General features: G+C 43.4%; 1 protein-coding gene across 1 annotated transcript in view; it reads right to left on the bottom strand.

Annotated features, from left to right (window-relative positions):
• The window catches only part of DGKQ (diacylglycerol kinase theta), a 103809-nt gene extending 89801 nt beyond the window's left edge, over positions 1-14008 (bottom strand). The window contains exon 1 of the mRNA XM_075526761.1: positions 13752-14008. Within this exon, the coding sequence (XP_075382876.1) occupies positions 13752-13953 (202 nt within the window). The 5' untranslated portion in view covers positions 13954-14008. The remainder of the gene's footprint in view (positions 1-13751) is intronic.
• Between the last annotated feature and the right edge of the window lie 12419 nt (positions 14009-26427).

Genomic DNA, 26427 nt, shown 5'->3' with positions numbered 1-26427 from the left:
TGAAGGGATTGAGAGCAGCCCTGTGGAGAAGGACTTGGGGGTACTGGAGGATGAAAAGCTGGACACGAGTCAGCAATGTGCGCTCACAGCCCAGAAAGCCAACCATATCCTGGGCTGCATCAAAAGAAGGGTGGCCAGCAGGTCGAGGGAGGTGATTCTGCCCCTCTACTCTACGCTGGTGAGACTTCACCTGGAGTACTGCATCCAGCTCTGGAGCCCTCAGCACAGGAAAGACATGGACCTGTTGGAGCGGGTCCAGAGGAGGGCCACAAAAATGATCAGAGGGATGGAGCACCTCTCCTATGAGGACAGGCTGAGAGAATTGGGGTTGTTCAGCCTGGAGAAGAGAAGGCTCCGGGGAGACCTTATTGGAGGCTTTCAGTACTTAAAGGGGGCTTATAAGAAAGATGGGGACAAACTTTTTAGTAGGGCCTGTTGTGACGGGACAAGGGGTAATGGTTTTATACTGAAAGAGGGTAGATTCAGACTAGATATAAGGAAGAAATTTTTTACGATGAGGGTGGTGAAACACTGGAACAGGTTGCCCAGAGAGGTGGTTGATGCCCCATCCCTGGAAACATTCAAGGTCAGGCTGGACGAGGCTCTGAGCAACCTGATCTAGTTGAAGATGTCCCTGCTTATTGCAGGGGGGTTGGACTAGGTGACCTTTAAAGGTCCCTTCCAACCCAAACCATTCTATGATTCTATTCTGTGAAATTCTATAGAAAGGTGAGTTCTGTGTAGACTTTACTTTCTCCCTCTTGAAAGACAGCTGGATCAGACTTCCTACCCATGAAATGAAGGTGGGTGCCAAATTTCAAAGGCACACGATTTTAGCACAGAACAGGTCCCTGACATTAAGGGACTTTTCTTCTTCAGACAGATGTAAGATGGCTAGTGCCAAACTTGCATTCAGATCCAGAAAGCACCAACACCACCTCTTTTCTTGAGGATTAGGCCACAGACAGGACAGTACCCTGGGACAAGGCACTAGTTCACTGATGGAAAACCAGAAATCTCCAAGAGGGCTACAACATCAGGAGAGAGCTCAGCAACTCATCTCCTGACAGTTCCACAAAAAAGATCCTCCAGAGGAAGAGGCACCCTACTCACAACATGGAGTTGCACAGGGAGCCTGGAGGGACACAGTTTTTGCCCTCTGTCCACTGAATTCGTCTTTCCACTGCATGGTTCTAGCATGGTAATGCACTACTGGGAAGTCGCACCCACCATGCAACAGCCACAGACCATTGGGATGGCTGTGACTCCTTCCAGCGAGGAGGAGTCACAAGCTCCCAATCTTAAGGGGCTAGCAGTGGTACTCAGTGATGCTGAAGAGAGGAATCCTGAAGAGAAGTCATCTCTGAACCACAGAAATCCATCTATCTGAGGGCAAACAATTAAGCACTCCAGTAGCTCTTTTGTACAGGCTAGAGGATGAAGGTTGCCCATACAAACCAGATGCCAGCCCATGTAACAGTCATGGCTTTTTGCCAGGTCTTCCAGACTGCAGCTTTTACACAGCTAGAAAGGGTAAAGCCAGCTTGGAAGTCTGACAGAAAAACCTCTGATCACCCTCACTGCACCTTCAGTGAAAGGCTATAGCTCCTAACACCCCTGAAGGGAAAAGAGAGGTCTTCCAATGACATCCAACTCAAAATTTCAGCAAGATGCCACGGGGCTAAGAAGAAAATCAAGTACCAGACACCACTACAGACAAGCCTCTTGGAGACCACTTAAACATCAGTCTTTTACCCTGGCTCTGTCTTAAGCTGGAGCCTCTTTCATCTTCTGCTGCAGATCGCCCATGCGATCAACTGAACCATAGATAAAAAACAGTGGCTAGAGCAGAGAGGTGCCAGCTATGCAGCATCAGTAAGTGAAATGGGACAGCAGGGGCAGAGAAACATGTAATGGTTAAAACCAGGAGAGTGACAAGGAAGACCCAGCTGGACCACAGAACCACCTACTGTAGGACACGCACACCAGTAACATGAATGCTAAAGACATGGTACTTAACTCCCTGCAGCTGTTGTCTGCAACAGCTTCTCCAGTTCACTGCTTTCAGGGTTATGCTTTACAAAGAGAAACTTTGTCAATTGTTTATCAGCACTCTCCAGCTGACTCACAGCTACTGGTCAAAACAAAGAGCTACAGCTTACAGTATTCAGAACAGAGTAACACAACAAAACCCACAAGGCAGTCTGACCCAGCCCTCAATTTTAAGGAAAATCCACTAAAACAATTTGATGTTTACTGCAAGCATCCTTATAATTAAAACTTTATTATGCTTAGGGAACTTACATAAACCCTGCAGGTTTCCAGCCCTCTCATACGTGGCCTCCTGCATTGCTATTACTGGTTGCCCAGTATAGCACATATAACTTCACACGCCACAGTGTCAATGTCATACTTCAATAACTGGTTTCTGAAAACCCAGGTGGACAATACAGATGTCTCCTACAAAAATCAGTCCTGTTAACACTTCTGCAATTTTAGACATATTCAAGCCAGATTGCCTCCCCACTTACAAAGGGGAAGTAACAGTGGCACACCTTCAGCTTTGAAAAAGAAGAATTTGAGGTACACCTAAACAGAGCGGATCATAGCAGAACTTAATGCATGGTAGGACTTCATAAACCATGATGGCATTTTGGCAGAAAACTGTGATGGTGACACAGTTGCCTGAGATCCCTGACAATACTCAAAGATTTGGAGACATTCTCAACATTACAGCATTCAGAGCAGCCGTAACGTAGTCCTGCACCTACGGGGGGGTATCACCAGGGGCACACAACCAACACCGCACATGCACCCCACGCACACAGAGCCTCGATGAGTTTGCCTAGTGCTCTGGGGGGGAAAAGCCCAAGAATTCCCTCCAAAACACACATAAGCCTTTGAATGGACCAAGGAAGGAGAGGCTGGCAGCATTTTACATAAAACCAGTCTCTGCCACTCGGTGATGTAACCAGCAAGCAGGAGGGTTGCAATCCCTAGGAGGTGCGTTTCCTTGCACCTTGCCTCTTAAAAGCTGAACACAGAACATAAAAACATAATAAAAGATCCTGAAGAGACTAGAATAAAAAACACTGCTAATCTTGGCTACAATAGCACCCACCTACCTCCATGGCACAGTTAAACTTTTAAAAGAAACGCTAAGTACAAATAAAACGTAGGCCAAATTATTAATGTATGTAACCCCATATAAGTATAAGTGTTCTTTCTCTTTTAGCTTGGGTAATCTCTGCATGATCTAGGGCATCTCAACACTTCCTATCACCACAAAACAAAACAAGTGAAGGGAAAAAACACAACAAAAACACCCCAGTTGCCATAGCAACCTCTACCTCTCATTCCTATACAGCTTCCTTTCCAAGCTGCATCACAGACAGAAATGTACAGAACTATAGGATTTGAGTGAAAAACAGAGCTGGCAAGAAGAGAGGGGAAAAAAAAAAAAGGGGCAAAAAAGCAAAGAAACAGGGTCCTGTGCCAGCTGGGTAAGTACACTCAGTATTTTCTTCAGCTTGGTTGCTATGAGGGTATTGACATGGTCAGGAAACTAAAGGCAAATGATTCACACAGTGGTGAATCAGAGGGAAAAAAACCCACAACACACTATTTCCAGAAAGCCTAGCAAACCGAAGGTGCTAATCTCCGAGCTACTTTTTTTTTTTTTAAAATCACCATTCTTAATTTCATTATGAACTTCAAGCATTTTTAAAAGATTCCTATCCACAAAGAGCGAGGATTTCAATTCCACCACTTCGAGCTTGAGTCACTGATGAGACTCAGGACTATACTTATCTTGAATTTAAGGAACTGTCTCTTTCACATGAGTAAGATCATATATAATTCATAGAAGCTGAGCATTTACATCTATCTGGAGAACAGAAGCCTGCAGTGTCAAGGTATATATAGCACTTATGAGTACACCAGAACTTCTGAGGTGCAATAGCTCCGTTCACAAAATAGTAAAATTCAAAATCTACCCCTGACAAACTATAAATTGTTCCTAAACAGGGACCAAATGAGCTCAAGGTTTTGTTTATTTTCATTGTTTTTATTGCTATTTGTTGTGGTTTTTTTAATCAGACTGGCAGGGCAAGTTCTTGTAGCACTTGCTCTTAATTTATTATGTAACATAATTAGCTATTAATTTATACATATGAATTACCAATGCATGCTGAAAGGTTCTTAAGGCTTCCCATAAGCCCGTATTTAGAAAAAAAGTTACACTGAGCAAAAGTACTGAATAAGCATAATATACTTCCATTATCTTTCCAGACTTGGGAAAGGAAGGGGAGGAAGATTTATTTTTTAAATAATCTATTTGCTCCTCCTGAAGAAAATACACTTCAATGAAAAATACAATAGCTTCAAGAAATCTCAAGGCACTTGCCAAGACAGGAGCTATTCTGGAGCAAAAAGAAGGTAAAAGGAACAGAATAAGGGAGGTCAAAAGCAGAATGGACACAACAATATTCAGCTGTGTTGAAGGGTATTTTCAACATTACAGTATTTTACCTCCTACTTTGGCCTGTTTCTGGAAAAGGATTCAACTGTGGAGGTCTGATAGTCCCAGGTGCTGTTGGGAACATGTGGCACAGGTTAACTTTTCTTCTTCACAGGAGAAACTCCAAGCATTTAAGTCAATGGCACAGGAACCAAAACAGAAATCTTTTCACTTGTTTTTGTTTTTAAGGTTATGTCTCTGCTTTCACACCTCCTCATTTTGGGTCACATGCTCAGTTTCTCACTCAGCATCTTCTATTTGCAGAGTTAAGCCTCCCCAGCATCCAGACAGAGGGTTGGAGCATCAACCATAATTGCAAGCACCATTTTCCTCAAGTTTCAACCCCTTCTAGGATAAAGGGGTTGTGATTACTTTTGGAAGGGCTGCCATTACCACCAATGACAACTCTCCAGCAACGAGTGCAGACACACTGCTCACAGCTCACGTGCACACCTACCAGGCACAACTGTCCCACTGCGGTACTATGCGACCAATATATCCAACGGTATCCACGGCCACCCAAAATCTGTGCATCAACTTGCAGAAGTGTCTTGAGACTTAAATTCTCTAAATATTTGTGAATATCCAAGAAGTTTGAAAGCAGCTTTTCCAGTCCTCAGTATCAACACTGTTTTGAGAAGAGGTTTAATGTGAAAAAGCAGTTTTTCCTAGGTCATGCTACTCAACCCACACCCTTGTTTCAAGTGTAAGGGCTTCTTTCTACAGCAGATACATTCCAGGATTGCTAGTCCAAATCAGTTTCCCATGCAAATTTGTATGTGCGATGATTTACACTCAGTCTGGCATCCTAACTAGATTCTGAAGAAAATCTTTCCTCTCACAAAAGACATTTTTTATTCTGAAAGAGAGCATCCACAGTCTCAAACAGGACTAGCCTTTTCACTTTATGTTCAGATCCTTCCCTCATGCCCTCTTCATGCTTAGAGGAATCTTAGCAATTTCCTTGTATTCTTCTGCCTTCTTTTGAAGCTCCCAACCACACAACGATTTCAGCACTGAGGAAGTATTTTTGTTTGAAACACTTAAGGAACTGGTTAGAGGAGTACTCCTACGCTCGCTGGTTAACAAGGTGTACCAGTTCTTATCTCCACGCACTGTAGAGAAAGTACTGCAGAAAAAGGACAGACTCATTTCCTGAATTACATCATAACAAACCAAGACATTAAAATGTGACACATTCTGCCGAGGAGAAAGAAATACAATGAGGAACAGAGATTTTTTTACTACATATTCTTGCACTTAAACTCGAAGTCCTATTCCCTAGCCACTGTAATCTAATACTACCCTGCAGAACAACACACTGCTCCTATTTTAACACCTGAAGTTCAAATCATTCAGTTTCTCCCAAGCACATCTGTTTAGCAGAGTATTCAGAATGTCTCTAGCAGTCTTCTGTATATTGAAACTCCAGGGACGGATTAAATTGTGGTCAAATACAGTAATTTTTATTCTCATTTTTAGTTGTTTTAGATCTTAAACAACACTATTTTTACATAGCAAGTGGCACGGCATTTATATCCTACGAGTGGTATTTAAAAAGAAGCCAAGCAGGTGAATAATATCAGCATATTACATTCATAATCCTAAACATACTTCCAAGTAAATCACTCATATTCAACTTTAAACAGAGAAAAAGCAACAAAAATATATATAAATACAAATACATGTGTTCTTCACATGTATATATATATATATATATAAGTGAATATATATGTATAGTATATATACGCACACATGCACAAACTAACATTCTTCCAGAGCTAAGTGAATAAAAATATTCAAACAAAACCAGGAAGTTAAATTACAGGTTGACTATATTCTAGTGAATAACAAACTTCCACAAGTGAGATAACAATAGGCAACAATACGGTTTAAAAGGAAGAATACTGTGCTGGCACATTTAGAAAAGAAGAAGTACACTTCCATTTAGTTCCTGACCACATTGTGATATACAAATGTTAGTTTTTGCTCTCTGCTTGGGAGTGTTTCCTAACAGCCTTCTCTCAAAACTGAAAGGTGCTATTAAACAAAAAGGCTGGGGAGGGGGGCAGGAGAACAGGAGGTGATCAGGACGTATTATTTTACCAATTAGAAAGGTCTATATGCTATACATACATCCTGTTCCTTCTGCACTGGAAATGAGTCAAATTAAATACATGAATGTACCTTAGTCATCTGTTTTCAGTAGGTGTTGCAAAAGCAGTTTTGCCAAAGGGATTTTCCTGAGGCAGCTCAGGATGGTCCTAATGAGCAACAAGTAGCCCAGAAAGAGACAGTTTGAGCTGATGAAATTCAATGTTAGAAACAACTCTGGAAGAAATCAGTGACATAACCCAAAACTAAAGGTCATCTGGGGACAGCCTGATTCAAAAATGATTCAAAGCTGCCACCTGAGAAGAGAACTCCAAAATCAGGAACAGAACCAGGTTTCTACGGGATAGTAAGCAGAAAAGCAACGTTATGGACGAGTTATAAAGAGCATGTAATCGAAGAGGAGAAAACAGACAAGCAACAAGGACCCTGCCCACAGGGAACCCACTGGAAACAATGCAGCAAAATTCCTTACCCCTGGACTTGGAATTCAGAACAAGCCGGGGGGCAAAATCAACTGAAACATCTCTTACAAAACGCCAAGAGGAGAACGAAAACTAAAAACCTTGCATGTCATCCTCCATGGTACTATAAGCAGAAGACCCCACCTCAAGATCAGCAGCTACACTTGGGTAATAAATGCCCATTGTACATAACACATCCCTTCTTATAAAGCAATTGCCAGTGCAAAGTGGTTGCTTAATGGGGTTTTTTCACATGGAAACCCCCAGGATACTGTCTAATGGTATCAGGCATTTTATTGAAATAAAAGTAACATCACTACTAAAAAAAATTGCTGATGACTAAAACTGAAGGAGGACAGAGTAATCACACACAGAGTTGTCTGTTGCTGAGTAAGATGTGCTACATCCTATTGTAATACAAACTTCCACATCTATAAAGAAGGAATGCACACCACCTCTAGAGAAAGGGGAGGTGTTACGAAAACATACTGGTTCCCAAAGAGAAACCAAACCTGAACCAGGGGGAAACACACAGCTAATGCAGGTAAACATCACAGAAAACAGAACAGGCAAGTGCCTCTAATACTGAGATCACTTCTGACCTAAACTCTACCCAAGTTTAAGAAAACGCTGTTAAATGTCTCAGTACAGTGCTTAGAAAATGTTCTATGGTGAAAACCTCAGAGTTCAATGCCCTTTGTTTATCAAAAAGAAATAACTAGTCAGGCATTTATCTCCCACACAAACTGCAAGAAAGAATAAAAGGCTTTTTAGACCCTTAGCACAGCACTGCAAGAACTATGGTCTGTGGGAAACTTAACAGAGGAAGCCCGAAAAATTTTGTTGAGAGATGGAAAGAACCAGAGGGTATTAGCCTAGAAGATGGCTGAGGAACACCGGAACATATTAAGTCTAAGCAATATCAAATGAAAAATCACCTAAAAAGGAAACTTACAGAGAGCAAGCCACAGCCACTCCAGACCATGATGGATTGATGAGCACCTTCTTTATTGCTTTTGTCATTTATCACCGAGTCAGACTGAGGCAGTAACACAGATGAGATATGTAAGTGCTGTGCAAAGCCTAGTATTGGATTACTGGCTTTAGCACTTTCTGCAGTAAGTTATTTCCTACATAATTGAGTTTCTGGACTGAAATCTGGGATAACGCTATCAACACAAAATATAGCTTCCAGCTACAAAAGCTCAGTGCATCCTCGCAAAGCTCCCTGTCCTTTCCTCTGCATCACTGATGGGGACCACGATATTTTTCTCCAAAGCACTGTCAGAGGGAGGCAGGGAAAAGAAAAGTGTAAATTCTCCAGTAGAAAATGGATTATCCTTCAAATCCAGACCAGTAAGCAAGTTGCATCTTTCAGTGTGTCAGTCAATCCTCCAAACGTTTTTCCTAACATATGTTTCAGCTTGACCAGAACTGAACTAAGTTTCTGTGTCAGGGTGTCTTTTGGGGAGTGTTTCTTGGTGGGTTTTTTCCTTTTTTGACAGTCTTTGTGTTTGTTCCAAAGATGGATTCGGAGTCACATGGCTCAATCTAAGTTTTAAATGCAGCAAAGTCACATCCACTCAACAACATCTCAACCACAAACTCACACTGCATCTCAACATCAAACATCTCATTGTTGCACGGAAAGGCCCTGCTACTGACAAGGAACCCACTTAAAGAATAAAGCAAGCAAGTCTTGAAAACTCAAACTGATCGTGGGATAGAAGCAAGATTTTACTGCAGTTTTACCTTCTTGCAGCTTTTATTTTTCATTCAAAATGCACCAAAAGCAATCCAAAGTCATCAGAAGAAGGAAAAACTTGTTTTCCTTCTGAACTGCAAGCATTAGGACTTTCTGGGGAATCTCATACATCATTCACTTCCTTCAAAACGGAGCTGAGCGGAACCAGCAGGGTCAAGGATGTTCCAGCTCCCTGTCCCAACAACAGAACTACCCAGAAAGGATGAGAGTTCAAGGGGATTGCTCCTCATCCCTTTATTTCCTGCTACTATTTCCATATCCCTACAGAGACAAACTCCCGTTGGTCTAACTCCCAGCTTTAAACTAAAAAACACCATCTCTACCTAACTCCAGTTACTTAGGGCAATCTTTAAATGGAGTAGACACCATTCAAAACACATCTAGAACGTGCATCCCCAGACCACTGAGAGATGCTGGCCAAACATTTCCAGGTTCTCCTACACCAACAAGGCACAACATGGCTTGCCCATGTCTGGGACATGCCTGTATGAATCACAGCAGCTTTATGGCTGGCTTTCTAAGTCAGAGATTGATAAACATAGCTCCAATTCACCATTTACATTTTATTCTGGAAGGCCTGCAGTGTTGTCAGCAAACGTCTAAACCAGATTAGGAGAAATAGGCATTTCTGCATCTTGGCATAAGTTTGGAGGTTCTCCTTAGAATACAAACCCTAAAAAACAAACAAACAAAACCCCCCCAAAAATACAAAAACAGAAAACAAGGATGCTATTTCCCAAAGTATTATTTGACTTAGTGCCTTCATATCAAGACAAGTACCCTACCTGTTCAAATGACATTTCCCTAGTAGAAAGACACAAGACATACCAAAAAGTCCCTGACAGTAGCTTCCAATAAATGCTCTAATGAAAGATATAGATAGATAGATAGATAGATAGATAGATAGATAGATAGATATAACGTAAACATGGCTGAACAATTCTGTTAAATTTGCAAACCAACTTGCTTGTTACTTAAATCCCTTACATTTTAGCTTTGGCTAAAATAAACCAAACCAAGTTTGCATTAGAAAGATTTATAGCACTGGAAATATTTGTAGCCCCCAAAATGTACAGATTCACAATTCTTCCTACATTTTTTTTTAAGGCTTTTATGGAAAAAGAAAAAGCACTGTGAAAAGAAATGTATTTATTGGTGGCTAAAATAAATTCCAAACTCCAAATTAAAAGATCTGCTAGCTATATTTTTAGTGTATGAAATTGTTTCCTCTGTGCACTACCAAGGAGAACTCAACTCTCTTTCTTATACAGACTTCATATATTTAATATTTTTCATTTTTAACGTGCACACACACATGCACAGCAACCCAGTCACTTATACGGCTTCTTCCTTGCCAAGCCTGAGGAAATTTAAACCCACTCAAAACTGAAATTACCAGGCTTTGGAAAGCAAGAGCAATATGAGAGAGTAATTTCACGTTACAATCCAAACATCACTTATTCTTTCACATACACACTTATCAAAGGAAGTGACAGCTACAAAGAGTAAAGTGGCAAGAAAAATAAGAGTCATTTACAAAGGGTTTACGGAAAACAAATTTGGGGCAGGGGGGAGGGAAGAAAGAAAAAATAAACCACAGCTGCAAGCCTAGTTGACTGAGATTACAACAAATATGTGCACAAAAGCTTAATACAGTGACATCTTCAGACCCTACTGGACTCCTAATCCACATAGGAAGACTACTGACTTCCCTGTAAAATCTCACTCATAAAAATACCTTGCCAATCTAGCAAGAGAGCTGCAGCTCTCCCCAGGAGTACCTCCTGTCCCGTACAAAGTGCTGGCAACAGCAGTACTGGCCTTGAACTGGAGAGGGAAGCAGTATCTTACTTTAAAACAGAGGGATTGGATCCAGGACACCTTGTGCCTTGTACGGAGAGCGTGAGAGCACGTCTTCTATGCATTTTTCAGAGTCCACAAGAAGAGGGAAGGACCACTTATCTTGGCCTGCACTACCAGAATGTGTTAAGAATTCATTATACTTTCTTGTGGTTTTGCTACACAGCCATGTAAGCCACATGGGCATGTGCCGGCCTGCCAAATAGTTGATAAGTTTACTGCAAAACTCCATACACCTGACCATTCACATATAGAAGATGCCATTTTCCAAGGGTCAAAAGCATGATCACAATTAAAAGTCAAATCCAGGTCATTTAGGCCACACTACTCAAAATAATTACAGGCAGGAGCTTTTTTTTTTTTCCTTTCTACTTTCTTTAACTAATGGAGTCTTATCAGCATGTTCTGTTCCCTTCAAAGTTTGTAAACTTTCTGTTTTGATCAAGACCAACTTCAGGGAACATCAACACAAAGAGCATCAGGAGACTGAACACCTCAAACCCCACGGATTTGGAACAGAAACGATTGCAAACCTAGAAAAAGGCCACTCAACAGCTTCATTTCAAAGCCTATAGGTGGTTTATCAAAAGGGGTCCAAACAAAGACAACATCAGCTCAGCTGCAATTACACCTGCAACCCTAGTCCCTCTGGGGAGAAGAAAAAAGAGATAGTGATTAGCTACCAAGTTTTTCCAGTCTACTGCAAACATTTCCTTCACTAAAAGCTGGGTGAGTTATTTTTTTATTTTTAATCAGCCTGGCACTCCTAGAGATCACCCTTTTATTACTTTCTAAAGAACAATGATCGAACTCCATTAGTTAAAACAAATGCAACAAGGTGGTAATTATTAAACAGAATTTACTTAAAATATCATTCAAGAAATCATATCAGAATTTATTAAACACCTTGGAAAGAACGAGCTGCCAAGCTATTCAACAAGGTACTAAGGTGTACACATGGCTGTCAAAAGCAGCCACCATCAGCAAATGACCCATCAGGTATTTTTGAAATTTGTTGTTTAGCAGTAAGTTGTTGAAAAAGACAAACATGACACTGAGCATAGCTGGCTGAAAACAGACAAACAAACAAAAAAAAAACAGTTCCTCACTCAAAGGAGACACCGATGTGGCAGGTGACATTACAGGGTTTTCCCCCACACTCTGAGCAGGCAATGTTACAGCTAATGAAGACTAAGAGCATGTTTTCTCTCTCATTACCCCTCAAGCACACGACTTGTTTGGGATGGAGGTTTCGGACTTAGGTTTAAAAGAGGTATCTTAACAGTGCAGCTTGGAAGTGCGGCATTGGCACCCGTCATTAGACAGTGGTGTTAACGATCCTGACCCTAAATTCAGCCTGAAAAGCCAAAGGGGAAAAACAATTCCAGACCACAAACTGTCAGTGCAGTTTTCAAACTAGGAGAAGACCCTAAATTCAACTTATAGCTAGCTATGCGCTACCTTTATGTATGTAGTATGTGAATGGAAAAAACATGAGACATCCTGGACAAAAGCCTTTCACATTTTCTTACCTGTTAACACACGAAAGCCGCTCAGCTCTTCAAGTAACAAAACTGGCACCTGAATGCCCACTTTTGTGACTCCAATAATTTGCCTTTTTTTAAGGCAGTGATATAATAAAAGACTTTAAAAGACTAGCTTTGTGCATTTTCACAACTTAAGGAATTTTTGCTTGAGTTCGGGGCTTTTTTGCTGTTAGGGTAGGCAGTAACTTTCTGCTATACAGAACGACACATCTCTCAGCAAAGTTTTAAGCAAATATAAAACCATTCTTGCACCACACAAGAACAAGACTTCCACCCAACTGAATCCCGCACCCTCTTCACCCACAGCAATGACAAAAGGCAGTAGTTATTTCAAGCACTGCAGGGTACTTGCTCTACACCCATGGCCTTGTTTGATACCACCAGAACAATGAGGCTCTTGTACAACCCGACTCCTCCAGACGTGGTCTTGGAGATGCAACCCAAGCTGTCTGGGCTGCATACATTCAAGATGACATCGAGGTGTTGGGTGGGTTGTTGGTTTTTTTTTTTAAGAAGCAGGACATGGAGAACCCCTCTTTTCCCTACGACACCGTTTGGTTTCACTGCATCAGAACAAGCACTAATTTTCTTGCCTCCAGGAACCTCAGCTGCCATGGGGGCCAGCAAGGAGACCTAGTGATTCCTTCTCCCCTCCCTGGCACCAGCCCAGGTTTAAAAGGTTCAAACTCCACGTAGGCTGCAGTTCCTACATGCCATCGGGCATTTCGGCAGATAATGGCACCCCGGGATGGCTGTTCTGCGAGCCACCGACCACCCCAGCAGTGCCCACCATGGTGGCTGGGGGTTCGCAGCAGATCCACCCTGGCATGGGCAGGGGCAGTGCTGGATGATGGCAAACACCCATGTCACCACACAGCAGGTAGTGCCACACCTCTGATTTTTTATTATTATTGTTAGAAATGTTATTATTATTACTAGAGTTTTTATTACTATTATTGTCAGAATTTACTATTATTAGCATTCATTATTAGAATTATTATTATTGTTAGCATTCATTATTAGAACTATTGTTAGAATTATTATTATTGTTAGCAGTCATTATTAGAATTATTGTTAGAATTATTATTATAACTTATTGTTAGAATTTGTGATTAATAGTAGAATTTGTAGTATTATTGCTGGTTTTAGAGTTTTTTATTTTTAGAATTTGCCATTATTATTAGACTTTTTAGTATTATTGTTGTTGTTAGACTTTATTATTACTAGAATTTTTACTATTACTATTGTGATATTTTTAGTAGAATGTGGCTTATTATTATTATTATTATTCTTTTTAGCAGTAGCATTTTTAGGCATTTTTAAACACCTCCCCCCACCTCGCCCAGGACGCGGCGGTCGTTCCCAGCCGGTCCCGCACCACCGACACCCGCCCCGCCGCGCGCGGCCGGCCTGGCCCCCCGCTCTCCCCGGCCGGCCGCCCCACCTCCCGCCCGGCCGCCGCCCGCCCTCCTCCATCCCCTTACCCTCGCACTGGTAGCCGGCCAGCCCCCAGATGAAGTCGGTGCAGTAGTGGCAGAAGGTCGGCTTGGTGAGGGTCACCCTGCGGAAGCCGTGGCCCGGCGGGCTGCTCATCCCCGCCGCCACGGCCGCGGCGCGGCCCCGCCCGCCCAGCACCGGGCTGGAGGCCGGGCTGCCGCCGCGCAGCGAGCGCGTCCCGTCCGCCATGCCCGCTCCTCGCGGCGCGGCACCGGCCGCCGCTCGCCCTCGCTTCCGCCCGAGGCGGCGGCGGCGGCGGCGGCGGGGGGCGGGCGGGGGCGGCGCCCCGGCAGGGCCTCGCCGGGCGGCGCCGCGCTGCCGCCTGCCGGAGGCGCCGCGGCCCCGCGCAGCCCGCCCTGAGGGGGCCGCGGAGCCGCCCCGCCGACTCCCCTCACGCCAGCGGCCCGTCCGCGGGACCGCCGCCGTGCTGCCCCTTCCCCGGCGCCTCTGGTGAGGTCTGGGCTGGTCCTGAGGCGTCCCCGCTCCCGCCAGGCGCGAGTGGCGCACGGGGCGCGTAGGTTCAGGTGAGCGCCGGAGAAGTAGGTGGAAGGCGTTGGAGAACGCGCCCCTCCGCATCGGCGAGACGGGCGTGCTCCAGTGCCCTGCCCCTGCTGCCGGTGCATTGCAATCGAGGGCAAAGCCACGGGGAGAAACGTTGAGGCAGGGAAGAAAGACGGGCTTGCGAGAAGGTCTCATCACAAACAGGCAGCGGGTTCGGTTTGCAGCTTAAAACTGTGAAGCTTGAAAAGACCTCCAGTTTCTCACCGTGACGTTAAACTGTATAGTTTCGCTGCCCCAGCCTCGAGCAATTTTGGAGTGCACAAAGCTCCGTCACAAGAAGTTTTCTGATGATGCACTGGGAGAAGAAGATGCTTTGCCATAGATTTTGCCTTCTACTCTCAACATCTTTGCCTTTATGAGAAAAGATAAAGGGCTCTGCCTAGCAGTCTCTCTCCACTATAACACTTTTTGTCCCTTATGTTCACTTCGCCTTCTTGTTGCTAGTTTTGAAAACATTTACAGACCGGGATGTTTCCCTGTTGCTAGTCTCCTCTGCCTCTGAAATGCCTCTGTTTCTTTGACTGTTAGGCAAAGTGTCGTGGCTGGAGTAGGTGGGGACAAGAAAGGAGGCCATGCCTTTGTATTTTGGGTATACAGATGTATGCTGTCCGTATCTCCACTTGTCTGATTGGGTCCTAGATCTCAGCTTCGTCTTAAGTGAGAATCGCCACTGAGCTGTCTGAAACAACGTCTAGGTACCTTCATTAAGCCATGACAGACAAGAAAAGAGTAGTTTAGATTTTTATCCCTGACTGATTTATTTGTATTTTGGTTAAAGGTTTAATAAACCATCCTGCCGTCCTGTACACCAACACTGAAGTCCTTCTAAAATTTCTTAGCTCTTCTAGTTTCTACTAATCTTACTTTACATCCCCCTTCCATATTGTTAATATGAACATATCTATGATCAGACGCGAGAAGAATTTGACGGGTTCAAAGAGAAACAGTAAAAATAATTTAGAGACTAAAGAAAGCATGGTATGCCTTTTTATGGTTGGAGAGTGAGCAGTTAGATACAACAGCTTTGAAATATTTCTAATGGCTCCTACAAACATGATTTAGAAAACATACCTAAGATACTATAGAGCTTTATGGAGCCCCAAATACACAAGAGGACGGGGAAGAGGGAAGCAGTGTGACACCCATTCCCTTGAAGACGTGTGCCTGCTGAACACCATGAATGAGCCGAAGCCCATAATGACAGGTCCTATCTTCCACAAACTCAGCCTCACTTTGGTCTTTGTGAAGATCATAGAGCAAGGCCTCTTGCAACACGTTTCTGGGCACATGGAGGAGAAGACGATGATTAGGGAGGGACAGCCAGTATGGATTTGCCAAGGGTCAGTGATGCCTGACGGACCTGATTGCCTTCCATGACAAAATGGGTAGATCTGCATAGGAGGGGAGACCAGTAGAACCTTGACTTCAGCAAGGTTTATGACATGGTCTCCCACAATATTCTTGTATCCAAGGCGGAATATTATGGTCCATCATGGGTGGACAACTAGATGGGTAAAAAACTGGTTGGATAGTTGGGCTCAGCAAGTAGTGGTTAATGGGTCATACTTGAACTCTGCCTGGAGGCCAGTAATGGGAGGAGTACTGCAGGGGTGTCCCCTGGGACCTGTCGCATTTAGCATCTTTATCAACAACATGGAGAAGGTGACGGAGAGCACTATTGACAGGTTTGCACATGACACCAAGCTGGGAGGAACAGTCATTACACTGCCATCCAGAGGGACCTGGACAGGCGGGAGAAGTGAGCAGACAGGCAGGGGGGCAGTGCTCTGGAAAAGGTCCTGGGTGTCTCGGTTGACAATGAGCTAACATGAGCCAGCTGTGCACCCTGGCAATAACCAGGGTAAACAGCACCCTGGGCTGTTCAGGAGCACAGCCAGGAGACTGAGAAGGGGTTATCCCTGTCTCCTCAGCACTCATTAGAGTATTGCATCCAGTTTTGGCCCCCAATACAGGAAGCACATTGACAAACTGGAGCAAGCTCAGTGGAGGGCCACCAGGATGCTCAGGGGCTGGAGCACTTATCCTGTGAGCAGAGGTTGAGGGAGCAGGACTTACTCAGCCTGAAGAAGAGACAGCTTCAGGGGGACCCTATGAGCAGCTCCCTAGTACCGACAGAGACACAGAGCTTTTCAAGAAGATGGAGCAAGGCTCTTTACAGTGGTGCATGCTGGGAGGAGACAAAGGGCAGAACTTCAAACAAGGCATTCAGGCTGGATGTAAGGAGAAACCTTTCCACCCTAAAGGCAGCCAAGCAGAGGAGCAGGTTACCTGGGGGGCTTATGCCCTCTCCATCCTTGGAAGTTTTCAAGACATGACTGGATGAGCTGTGACCAACCTGGTCTGGCCTCATGGGTGACCCAGCTTTGAGCAGGAAAATTAGACTAGATGACCTCCTGAGGTCCCTTCCAACCTGAATTATCCCATGATCCTATGATTCAAAATGTTACACTCGGCCATTTCAAATGTGAATGGACCTAAACACACATACAAATACCCTCTTAGAGTTCTGGCTATGTTGTCAGTTGGTATAAGCTGACACAGTTCCTTGAGTTTTATATCTGTGTACACCAGCTGAGAGTGCAGACGTTCACAGAGGACACCTGAATTCAGAGTGACTACAGGTGCATTTAAATTCCCGTTGAACATGGAGAAAGGGAAACTGAGACTAACAGAAGCAGTCTTTGCCATGGTGTCTGCTTGCCTCAACTCCCATGCAGTCTATTTCAGTGCTTTCAACGAAGCTGAGTTTGACTATATCATGACAAAAGTTGTAACTAGATTAGAAGTGCCAGTGGTTTTTTAGATGGAGTTCAGTGCTGTTTGCCAGAGTTGTTCTTTGGGACATTCGTCCTTGTTTAGGAGAGGAAGCCCCTTCCCTATGTGCTTAGCCCATGTTTTTGTATTCTCACCTAACTATAGAGGCCTCTTCTCCTCCTTTTCTTCAAGAACTTGTCTACAAAGTATCTTGCCTCACCTGTTCCATTGGTCTGTCTTGCCTTTCTTTTCCACATAGACTGTCCTCTTGAACTGCCTTTCTTTTGTATGGATCTAACAGTCCTTCCCCTCTCGAGAGACAGAGGCCCAAGAGTTGGAAAGCTGAAGCTCATGTGAACAAATCTTTCCTATGATCAGGGAAATACACTGAACTGCCTTATAAAGGCATCAGAAATTGGCCCTGTTTCAAAAGCCTGAGGAAGTAATCAATACATCCTTTTATAGAATTGTGAAAATGCATTCAATTAACAAGTAATTCAGATACATTACTGCATCATCTGCCAGTGCAGGGTAGTCACAGGGTTTCCTTCCTAGAAGTTACCTGTGGAATGGTAGTTTTTATTGTTAAGATGTAAATGAGCATGTGAGATTTTGGCTATTTTTTAATATCTGACTCCTCAGATACATATTTATATGCTATAACACACAGGCATGTGTGACCTGTACTTGTGCTTTAACTTCCCTTCTTATCTCTGAGCAACCAGCCTAACTAGTCAAAACAACCTAAACCATCTGATGATTGTCTTCAGCCGAGTCTGCCACCACCTCTGCTGCCAGTAGTCACGGAATATGGTAGCAGTTGAATACTAGCCATCCTTTCCATTTCATGTGTGTAGCAGGGATGTGGTCCTAGACAGTAGAAAAGAGTGAGATAAAGAATTATTATCAGAGCTGTCACATTCATAAATGTGATAGCTCACTAGAGGGATTTTATATCAGTTCCTGACTCGGAGATGGTCATCTTAACTGCAAGGTTTCGCTGCCTTTATGTCTGCATTCAGATACTCATCCAAAAACAGAAGAATGATAAGATAGCTGGAAGCAATTCCAGCTTTTGCAAGCAATTCCAGGTGGGGGTTTTTTTGGTGTTTTTTTTTTAGCTATCAAGGTGTTCTTTATAAGGAGGGTATATGCTGATCTTTATAAAAAAGTGATAGTTAAAGTCTTTTTGAAGAAGAAACAGCAGTTTGCATGAGCCAAAGACGATGGAGTTTACATGCAACCAGCATAACTGTCTGCACTCTCACAATGGCAGGAACCTGTGCAGCTACAAAGAATAAAAGAATAAAAGCAGCTACCTGTTTTACAAGTGTCAAACCAGAAAACCAGCCAGACTAAAGAAACAGTTTGAAGTGGCTGGATCATAGCAAAGTATGCAAAAGGGCCACTGCTGGTCAGGGTCACAGTTATAGTCACAGTCCTAGTGATGTGAAGGTGGAACATATTTATGTCAAGTCAGGCAAGTACTCTTTGTCTCCAACAGTTCTGCTGGGACAGAATTATCACCCGTTTTAAACAGCAGTGTGTTCTTGGCTAGCAGCTTACTGTGGCAAAGCTGTGCTACGCTGTCTGGGTCAGGTTATCTGAGGGGGATCATCCTCCAGAAACTGTAGTCAAAAGGCAACTTTATATTCAGATCTGCTTTGGAACTCATTTCAGAAAACCCAATGTCATCAACAGTCAAAGCACATTATGGGGAAAAAACATAGAATCATAGAATAGTTTGGGTTGGAAGGGACCTTTAAAGGTCATCTAGTCCAACCTCCCTGCAATGAGCAGGGACACCTTCAACTAGATCAGGTTGAGCAGAACCCCGTCCAGCCTGACCTTGAACATCTTGGTTAACGCTAAAAAATCCTATATTCTCATGGATAAATATCCTGGAGCATTTCCAGTTTAGCAGATTTTGTGGAATTCCAGCAAGCCTTCGATTCAGAACCAACATTCCCACATACTCTAGCATAGACTACAGATATCCATGAATAGGTGAAGAATTAATTTCTACCTTTATGCTTTAATTGTAAAATCTAGAGCTGATAGAGATCAAAGGATTGCCTTTGTTAAATATTGCTCTTCCAGTCTTCGTATATACATATATATATGTATAAGTATATATAAAATGATGAGATACCCATCATGGCTCAATGGACTGTTTCAAAAGATCTGCAAAAATCTCCAAGCTACAGTAAATATGAGGGGTTTTTTGTTCATGCAGGAGTTGTTTCTCTACAGACTGAAAACTGAAAGATGGAACAAACAGGAACAAACTACCACTTCTTAGATATACTTTTTTTCAAATAAAGAAGTGCCACACAGGTGAAAACAGGCAAAATTCTAAAAGCATCCATTTTCTATGTTTTGACAAGATTAGTAAAAAGGGTCAAAATGTAATGCCTCTGAAAAGATCATATACTTAGTTTTATACCCCGATAAACATTTTGCAGTACTTGGTATGCTATAACCTCATTAAACTCAAGTAATACAACTCTAGGGCAGGCAATACAGGAAAATCCTCATTTTTACAAGTTTCTTGGCTTGGTAGAGGTGTATTCTGTAAATTGAGCAAGCTTTACACCTTGGATCTTCTGAACCTTTTGTAACTTTCTTGTACTCTCTGTATCTAGGCAGAGAACATACTGCAACAGATAGCGTTTGATACAACTGAGAAGTGCAAGTTGTGGTACATTGCCACCAGTTTACGTACAGGATTAAATGAGTTTTATGTGCTGTCAATATCACATCATATTTTATCCTTTAAGTAATACAGTAAATCGTACCAGTGCTTTCTTGACACTCAGTACGATGAAATCCAGTTACTCAACTCTTTCATGAAGCAATTTATTTGTAAGCAAGCTGCAAAAACCTGACAATAAATAATCAGGTCAGATCGAGGCATAGGGAGGATTTTATAAAGGTGTATAAATATGGGATTAGAGGGTGGAAAGCAGATGGAGTCACGGTGTTCTCAGTGGTGCCCAGTGAAAAGATGAGAGGCAATGGGCACAAACTGAAATAGAGAAAATTCTGTTTACATCCCAAGAAAAAGCTTTTTTTACTGTAAGCGTGGTCAAACACTGGAACAGGCTGTCCAGAGAGGTTGTGGACTCTCCATCCTTGGAGATACTCAAAACCCAACTGGAGATGGCCCTGAGTCACCTGCTGTAGGTGACCCTGCTTTGAGCGGTGGGTGGGATAGATGACCCCACAGAGGCCTGCCAGCCTCCGCAGCTCTGTGGTCCTGTGAGGCAGGTTTGACAGTGAAGAGAGTCAAGACTAGCAGTCCTTCTTTTGACTGAGGCTCTTACTGAAGCAGTGGGACCGAACGTGACAGCCTAAAATAGGTAGATGGAGCTTCTTGAAAAAATGGACTCTGATGACCTTCCAATTTCCTGATTTCTCGGAGAGCTCCAAACACCTTCCTCCACTCGTAGAACAGGGGTGAGAGCCATTAGCTTCCCAAATGCCATATCAGCTTGCTAAATTTCTGTTTTTAAAGTTTTCTCTACGTATTAATGAGGTGTGAAATCCAATGGTATGCCATCTCACAGCTGAGTTCTGAGCAAAAACCTTTCTGAGCTTAGCTGGATCTTCTATATTGCTGCCTTCTATTTTCCGAATTTCTTTCCCTACCATTAGGCATTGAAAGAGAGGCATGACATGAAGTATATGTGGAGGTAGAAAAGGAAAATTTAAAATAAACTGTTACATTTTAGAATTAACTGTTTATTTAAATTTAAATAAAATTTAAAATCAACTAAGAACAAAGAATTTAAGACACAGGCAGGGCTTTGAATGTGTCCTACTGTTGGCAGCCAGTAGGAAGGAAGGGCTATGGGGGGGTTGGTTTGGTTTAAACAAGCACATCAGTATTTGGAAATTGAGGGATAATCTGGTAGAAATAGCTCATGAAGTATCAGCTTTCTAGGCAGGAGAAGTTTCAGATTTGTAGGTTTTTCACCGGTCCATAATTTAAGTTGGTGATGTCTGAAACAAAAGCAAATCCTGATGTTTATTTAAACAGGATACCATTTTTTTTGCAAAAATCTCACAGCTGAAGAGACAAGGAAAATATTAGATCATGTTTGTGCACTCTACAGCCTGCAATGGAAAGCGAAAGAGAAATGAAACTTCTCATACCGACACTACAAAAAAGTATTAGTAAGTAGCTAGCATTTAATTAGTTTTCTTTTTGCTTCATAATAGCTCTACAGCTTACTTCCTGAAAAAAAATGTTTTTAAAACAATTGTTCTGATCACACTAGAAATAAATCAAGCGCAGACTTGTTGGTTAAAAGCACTGACAACTACCCCTGCGTAAAAGAAGCAAAAGCTCAGATATGGAAAGCCAACACAAAGTTCTGGCTCAGTTTCAAGTTATGCAGTAAGATAGCTGGTATGTCCTTCAATATTTGATTTGATTCTTTATATAGCCAGATTAAGAGATTATACCTTTTCAGATAAAGGTTATAATAAAGAACACATTAGACTACAGAAGCTTAAAAAAAAAGAGGGAAATTAAAAGGTCTATCGTCTTGAACTCCAGAAAATAAATTATATATTATGTATTAATATTTATATATAAAATATACCACTCTACACATGGGTACAGAGACTTAGATCAGAATAAAGTGCTTCAGCTTAAATACATCCATCTCCTGTGGGGGAAAAACCTACAGAGATAACATCAATTAATACAGCTCTATTTTTACAAAATCATTATAGTCAGCATTAGTTAAGTGTTTAACAAAAAGGTAGACACTTATCACAGGCAGAAATAACTGCAGACCTCATACCATATTTTGGCATTTACACTTCTGGCTATCTCAGGAGCTTCTCTGGTTCTGCTAACAAAACTGAGACTTGTAAATAATAAGCCATATCAGAGCTGAAAGGAAAAAAACCATGTGTAACAACACAGCAAGGTCAAGAGGCTGAAGCTTTATGTCCAGTCAGCTAGCAAATATGATGATATGACAGGAGAGCCATTTGTGCTCCAAATACACTGATTTTTAACATTTAATAGCTTATTTCCAGCTCTTACATTTGAGCATGAATAACTTTCTGACAAAGAATGTAAGGGATTTGCTCCGAGTTAAGGAATCACTTCTCTGGGGAAAAAAACAAAACCCAAAAACCAACTAGGGTTTGATTTATTTATTGTAAAGGATTGTTAGTTTAATTTATTTAATCATGTGTTGTCTCTGGACCTAGGGAAAACGTAAGCAATTCTTATGAATGGAGTAGCTAACTCAGTGCATTCTGAACTGCAAAATATGCAGAAACACCCATGTATAGAATAACAGATTGCTGTTTAGGTTTGGTAAGAGTTGTGCATGCTGAAAAAAAATTTTCCATGTAACACAAGTCTGAAGTTGTTAAAACCACATTGCAGCTTCTGTTTCTACACTCTAATTGCGTATCAGAAACCAGGTATATAAAATACCATTTAATAAAGCCTTATTTCTCTTTACGTCTGATTGAACCTGTCAGCCCACAGGATGCATCCACTCCTTCACCAGCAAGAATATGAGGAAACACCACCTGTGCTCCCGTGCCCTTCATCCTAGACACCCGAGCGATGTGGTCACACGTGAGACGCTCCGTTGGCAGTGTCAGTGGTGCCCACGTGGATGACAAGGGGTGATGGTCCAAGGGCTGGACAAAAGCCTCCCAGATCTAAGGCCCTGGCAAGCAGCAAACCTCCTGAGACAGTAAGTCTGATCAGCAAAAGTAGAGGCTCCAGCTACCATCACTCACTCTGTCCTCATGAGGGGACATGTGTTTCAGGCTCAGGTGCCTTCCTGACCGACCTTGTTCTCTGGGTGTTGCACCTGAGTGCCCTCAGTTCACATCTGCATGAGCAGAAGGAGCCATTCTCCTGCTGCCAGCAGTCACAAGCTCCCAACCTTCCCACCTTGGGTGTCCCAACCTACTACAAAGTCAAGCATAGCCTTTAGCTCGTAGTCCCACCTCTTACACAGCTGTCGCAGGTGAATTATGAAGAGAAGTTATCGTTGTGGGGTTAACTAAAAGGGTTTTATTGATGACTGAACGATGATCAAATGATAATTAATCAATGATTGAATGATAATTAAATAGTAATCAAATGGTGATTAAGCAATAATGGTAATTAAACAGTGGTTTGACAATTTTACAATGACTTAAAATGATGGTGATTGGATGGCGGTCACTCTACTACTTACTACACTTCTAATAAGTAAGCTATAGCTGGATATATAAATGTTGCTAGCATACCATATACTTTTAGGCCTAATGTAAAATGTGCTTACCTCATTGTAGATACCAGATGTCGGGTAAGGGGTCTCTCAGCCTTGAGGAGTAACCTTGAGAGGCGTCCCTGCCCAAGGGGAGATCACCGCCGTGCAGCCCGCTGCCGTACAGGAGAGCTCAGCGGGCTCGGGGGGGCAACAGACATGTATAGCGTAAAGCGATTGACTCGTAGTCAACTCCCCTTTGGTGTACGTGCAGGAGTGCAGCTGTAGCAGTGGTAGTTCTGTCCAGTCCCAGCTCAGGCTGGTGCTGTTAGCTCCTGATAAGGCGTGGCCTAGGCTCCTTGGTTCCTGAGAAGATAAAGGCCGAGCACAATCCTCAAGGTTTGCACAGCAGGGCTCATTTCAGTCAGACCTGCTCATCAGCGATGCCTGAACCAAAGTGCTGTTCCCTCAGTCAGAGTGGGTGCACCCGTCACAGCAGCGTAGGGCTCCAGCTCTTGCCTCTGCACAAGTGCCTTCTTGGAAGGATCCGGTTGCTCTCCTGCTCATCCTCCCTGATGCTACGTGGTGTGCTGGCCTTCTCCCATAGCTTCTGCACCAGGCAGCCCTGCATCTCAGCCAGACCTTGACATCCCATGGGTGAGGCCGGTGTCACCCCAGCCCCGGCCCTGGGGTAGAGGCACCAGGCGCTCCCTATAACCCCACACCTGGAGGGCCCCGCCATCCTCCTGTGGAGCAGCATTTGGGCTGGTGCTAAGGGGTGTGCTATCATACTGGCTCCAGCTGTCCCGCACAGTCTCCAGCAGTGTATCTGTGCCCCCTTGGTGTCCCCTGCTACGCTACTGCTGTGCTAAAGGCCAGCCCCCCCTCGCCAGCCTGATCACTGCTCTCCTGGGGTCCAGCTGAGCAGGAGCAAACACCCCTGACCAGGAAACCAGTGACTTGGAGCTGCTGTCCTCCATAATGAGGAAAACACAAGCAGGAGCAGAAGCCTATCTCTGTCTGTGAACAACAAAAAACTGGTCTGTTAAGTGCAAAGTCCCTGTTTGCTCCCCCTGGTTACCATTACATTTCCTTCTACTCTATAATAGAGTAAGTCTGTAACTAAAATGGGCTCTGCTCAGCGCAGTCCAGGGTTGATTCATGGAAAGATATATACTGTGAATGCTGCAAGAACTGGTTTTGTAGGTGTTTTGTAGGTGTTTATTTCATTGAACAATGCAGGATAGGAGGGGTCTCTGGAGCTCAGAGCAGGGGCAACTTCAAAGTTGGATCCAACTTTGGTGTTAAAGCAGTTCCTTGCTTTCTCCCAGCATGGCTGCTGACCTGCTCTATCACCTTGTTATGCAGACAAAACCTCACAACATGTAACTCAGTTCAAGATTTTAGGAAGAGTGTGAATTTTCCAATCCATACTGCAAGTAAAACAATTAAACCCACTTGTGTGCTCTGTGACATAACTGGACAGGACCAACAGGCAGTCATGGATGTAAAACAGAAACTTTCAAGGTGTGCTGTGCAGCCAACGGCTCAGGCAACAGCATGACATCCCAGAGGGTCAGACAGGGAAGTCAATGTGGCAGTGGCACTTATCCCTGCAGGCCAATGTCCTCAAATTCCCCAGCAGCCAGAGGAAACGAACACTCAACATCAAAGCGCGGTCCATAGCTAAGTTAACAGGGATCCTGCACCTGCACACCGCAGCATGGGGACAGGCACCAGCACCTCCAGCATGTCCAGCACCTCCAGCATGTCCAGCACCTCCAGCACGTCCAGCACCTCCAGCACCAAAGCCATGACAGGCCTGGAAGCAAGCCCTGGGAGAGAAGCCGAGAGCTCGTCTGTACAGCCCCAGCCCACGGACTCACCCGCAGGTGTCATTCGTGCAAGGCTGGTCATGAGACAGAAAAGCTGTGAACCCTGCAGGTTCCCACCAGAGACCGCTGGCATCATGAAAGTCTAAGCACTGGATTCCAGCCTGGCTTTCCCTCAGAGACCACCAAAACAGAGCCGTTGCCTTTCAGCCCAGGAATTTCCTTACAAACCACTGCATTGGCCCACTATGCTGCTCCTGGTAAGACCTCTGGCTGCAGTGGACTCCCAGGCTTCTGCACCACGTCAGCCTCTTCCCCTTCCATGAGCACTGCTCAGCTGATGAGAGAATCAGTTCAGCTTGAGTATTTCTGTAAGTTGGACTCAACCTCAAAAATACTTCAGTCCCCAGGCAGTGCCATTGCAGGCGCTTGGGATTTGTTGGGAGTCAGTCTACTAATATCAGTAACTGTTAGGTTGCTCTGGATGCTTAGTACTTTAACCTAAATAAAGGGTATCTACAGAGCGGTTTAACTCACACACCCAAGTAAAATGTTTCTCTTGAAAATTAAGTCTTCTTGGGTTTTTTGTAACCTTTTTTTTAATGATCACATTCCAAAGCACTCAGGCTACACTCCATTCTTCACTAAACAAGTGCAACAACTCTGAGTTTTTTGTGGTTGGTTTTTTTTTTGGGTTTTTTTTTTACATAAAGCAGCATATTACATCTTCCTGGAAGGCTCCTCTACTCCCAGATGCCCAGCCAGAACACTGGAATATAAAGTCATTTATGCTTGCTTCTGAAAGCTTAAGAGGTTCAATTTACCAACAAATACTTAAATGCATCATCGCAATTATTCATTAACAAGAGTTTCAAAGATCAAAGACACATCAAATAGTTGCTGAGGTTTGGCAATTTAATCCTAAATTAGTTTCATATGGAAAAAAACAGCCTTCAACACTTCCTTCCAGTGTGTTAGCATTATGTTCAGGTTGAGAAGGCAGACTTCAGGGTGGGATTTTAGGACGGCTTGCCATTTGCCTGGGGGTGTAGCCAGAGGAAAGAGGATTTGAAATAACAGCGTGTAGTGTTAAAAGCACAGCAGATACTCCTCCATTAACTTTCATGTGAATGCCTCCTCCAGAACTAGGGTTCTGTAGCCTAGGTAAGTTTTCTTTGCAAATGGACTAAACTAAGTACTGCCAGTGTAATTTTTAGTGTGGAACAAGATTATCCAGATGGGACTTGAGTGTGGAATAG

Source organism: Mycteria americana, chromosome Z, assembly GCF_035582795.1.
Source record: "Mycteria americana isolate JAX WOST 10 ecotype Jacksonville Zoo and Gardens chromosome Z, USCA_MyAme_1.0, whole genome shotgun sequence".
Taxonomy (NCBI): Eukaryota; Metazoa; Chordata; class Aves; order Ciconiiformes; family Ciconiidae; genus Mycteria; species Mycteria americana.
Note: the sequence above shows the minus strand (reverse complement) of the source record. Positions and strands in the feature narration are given on the sequence as shown.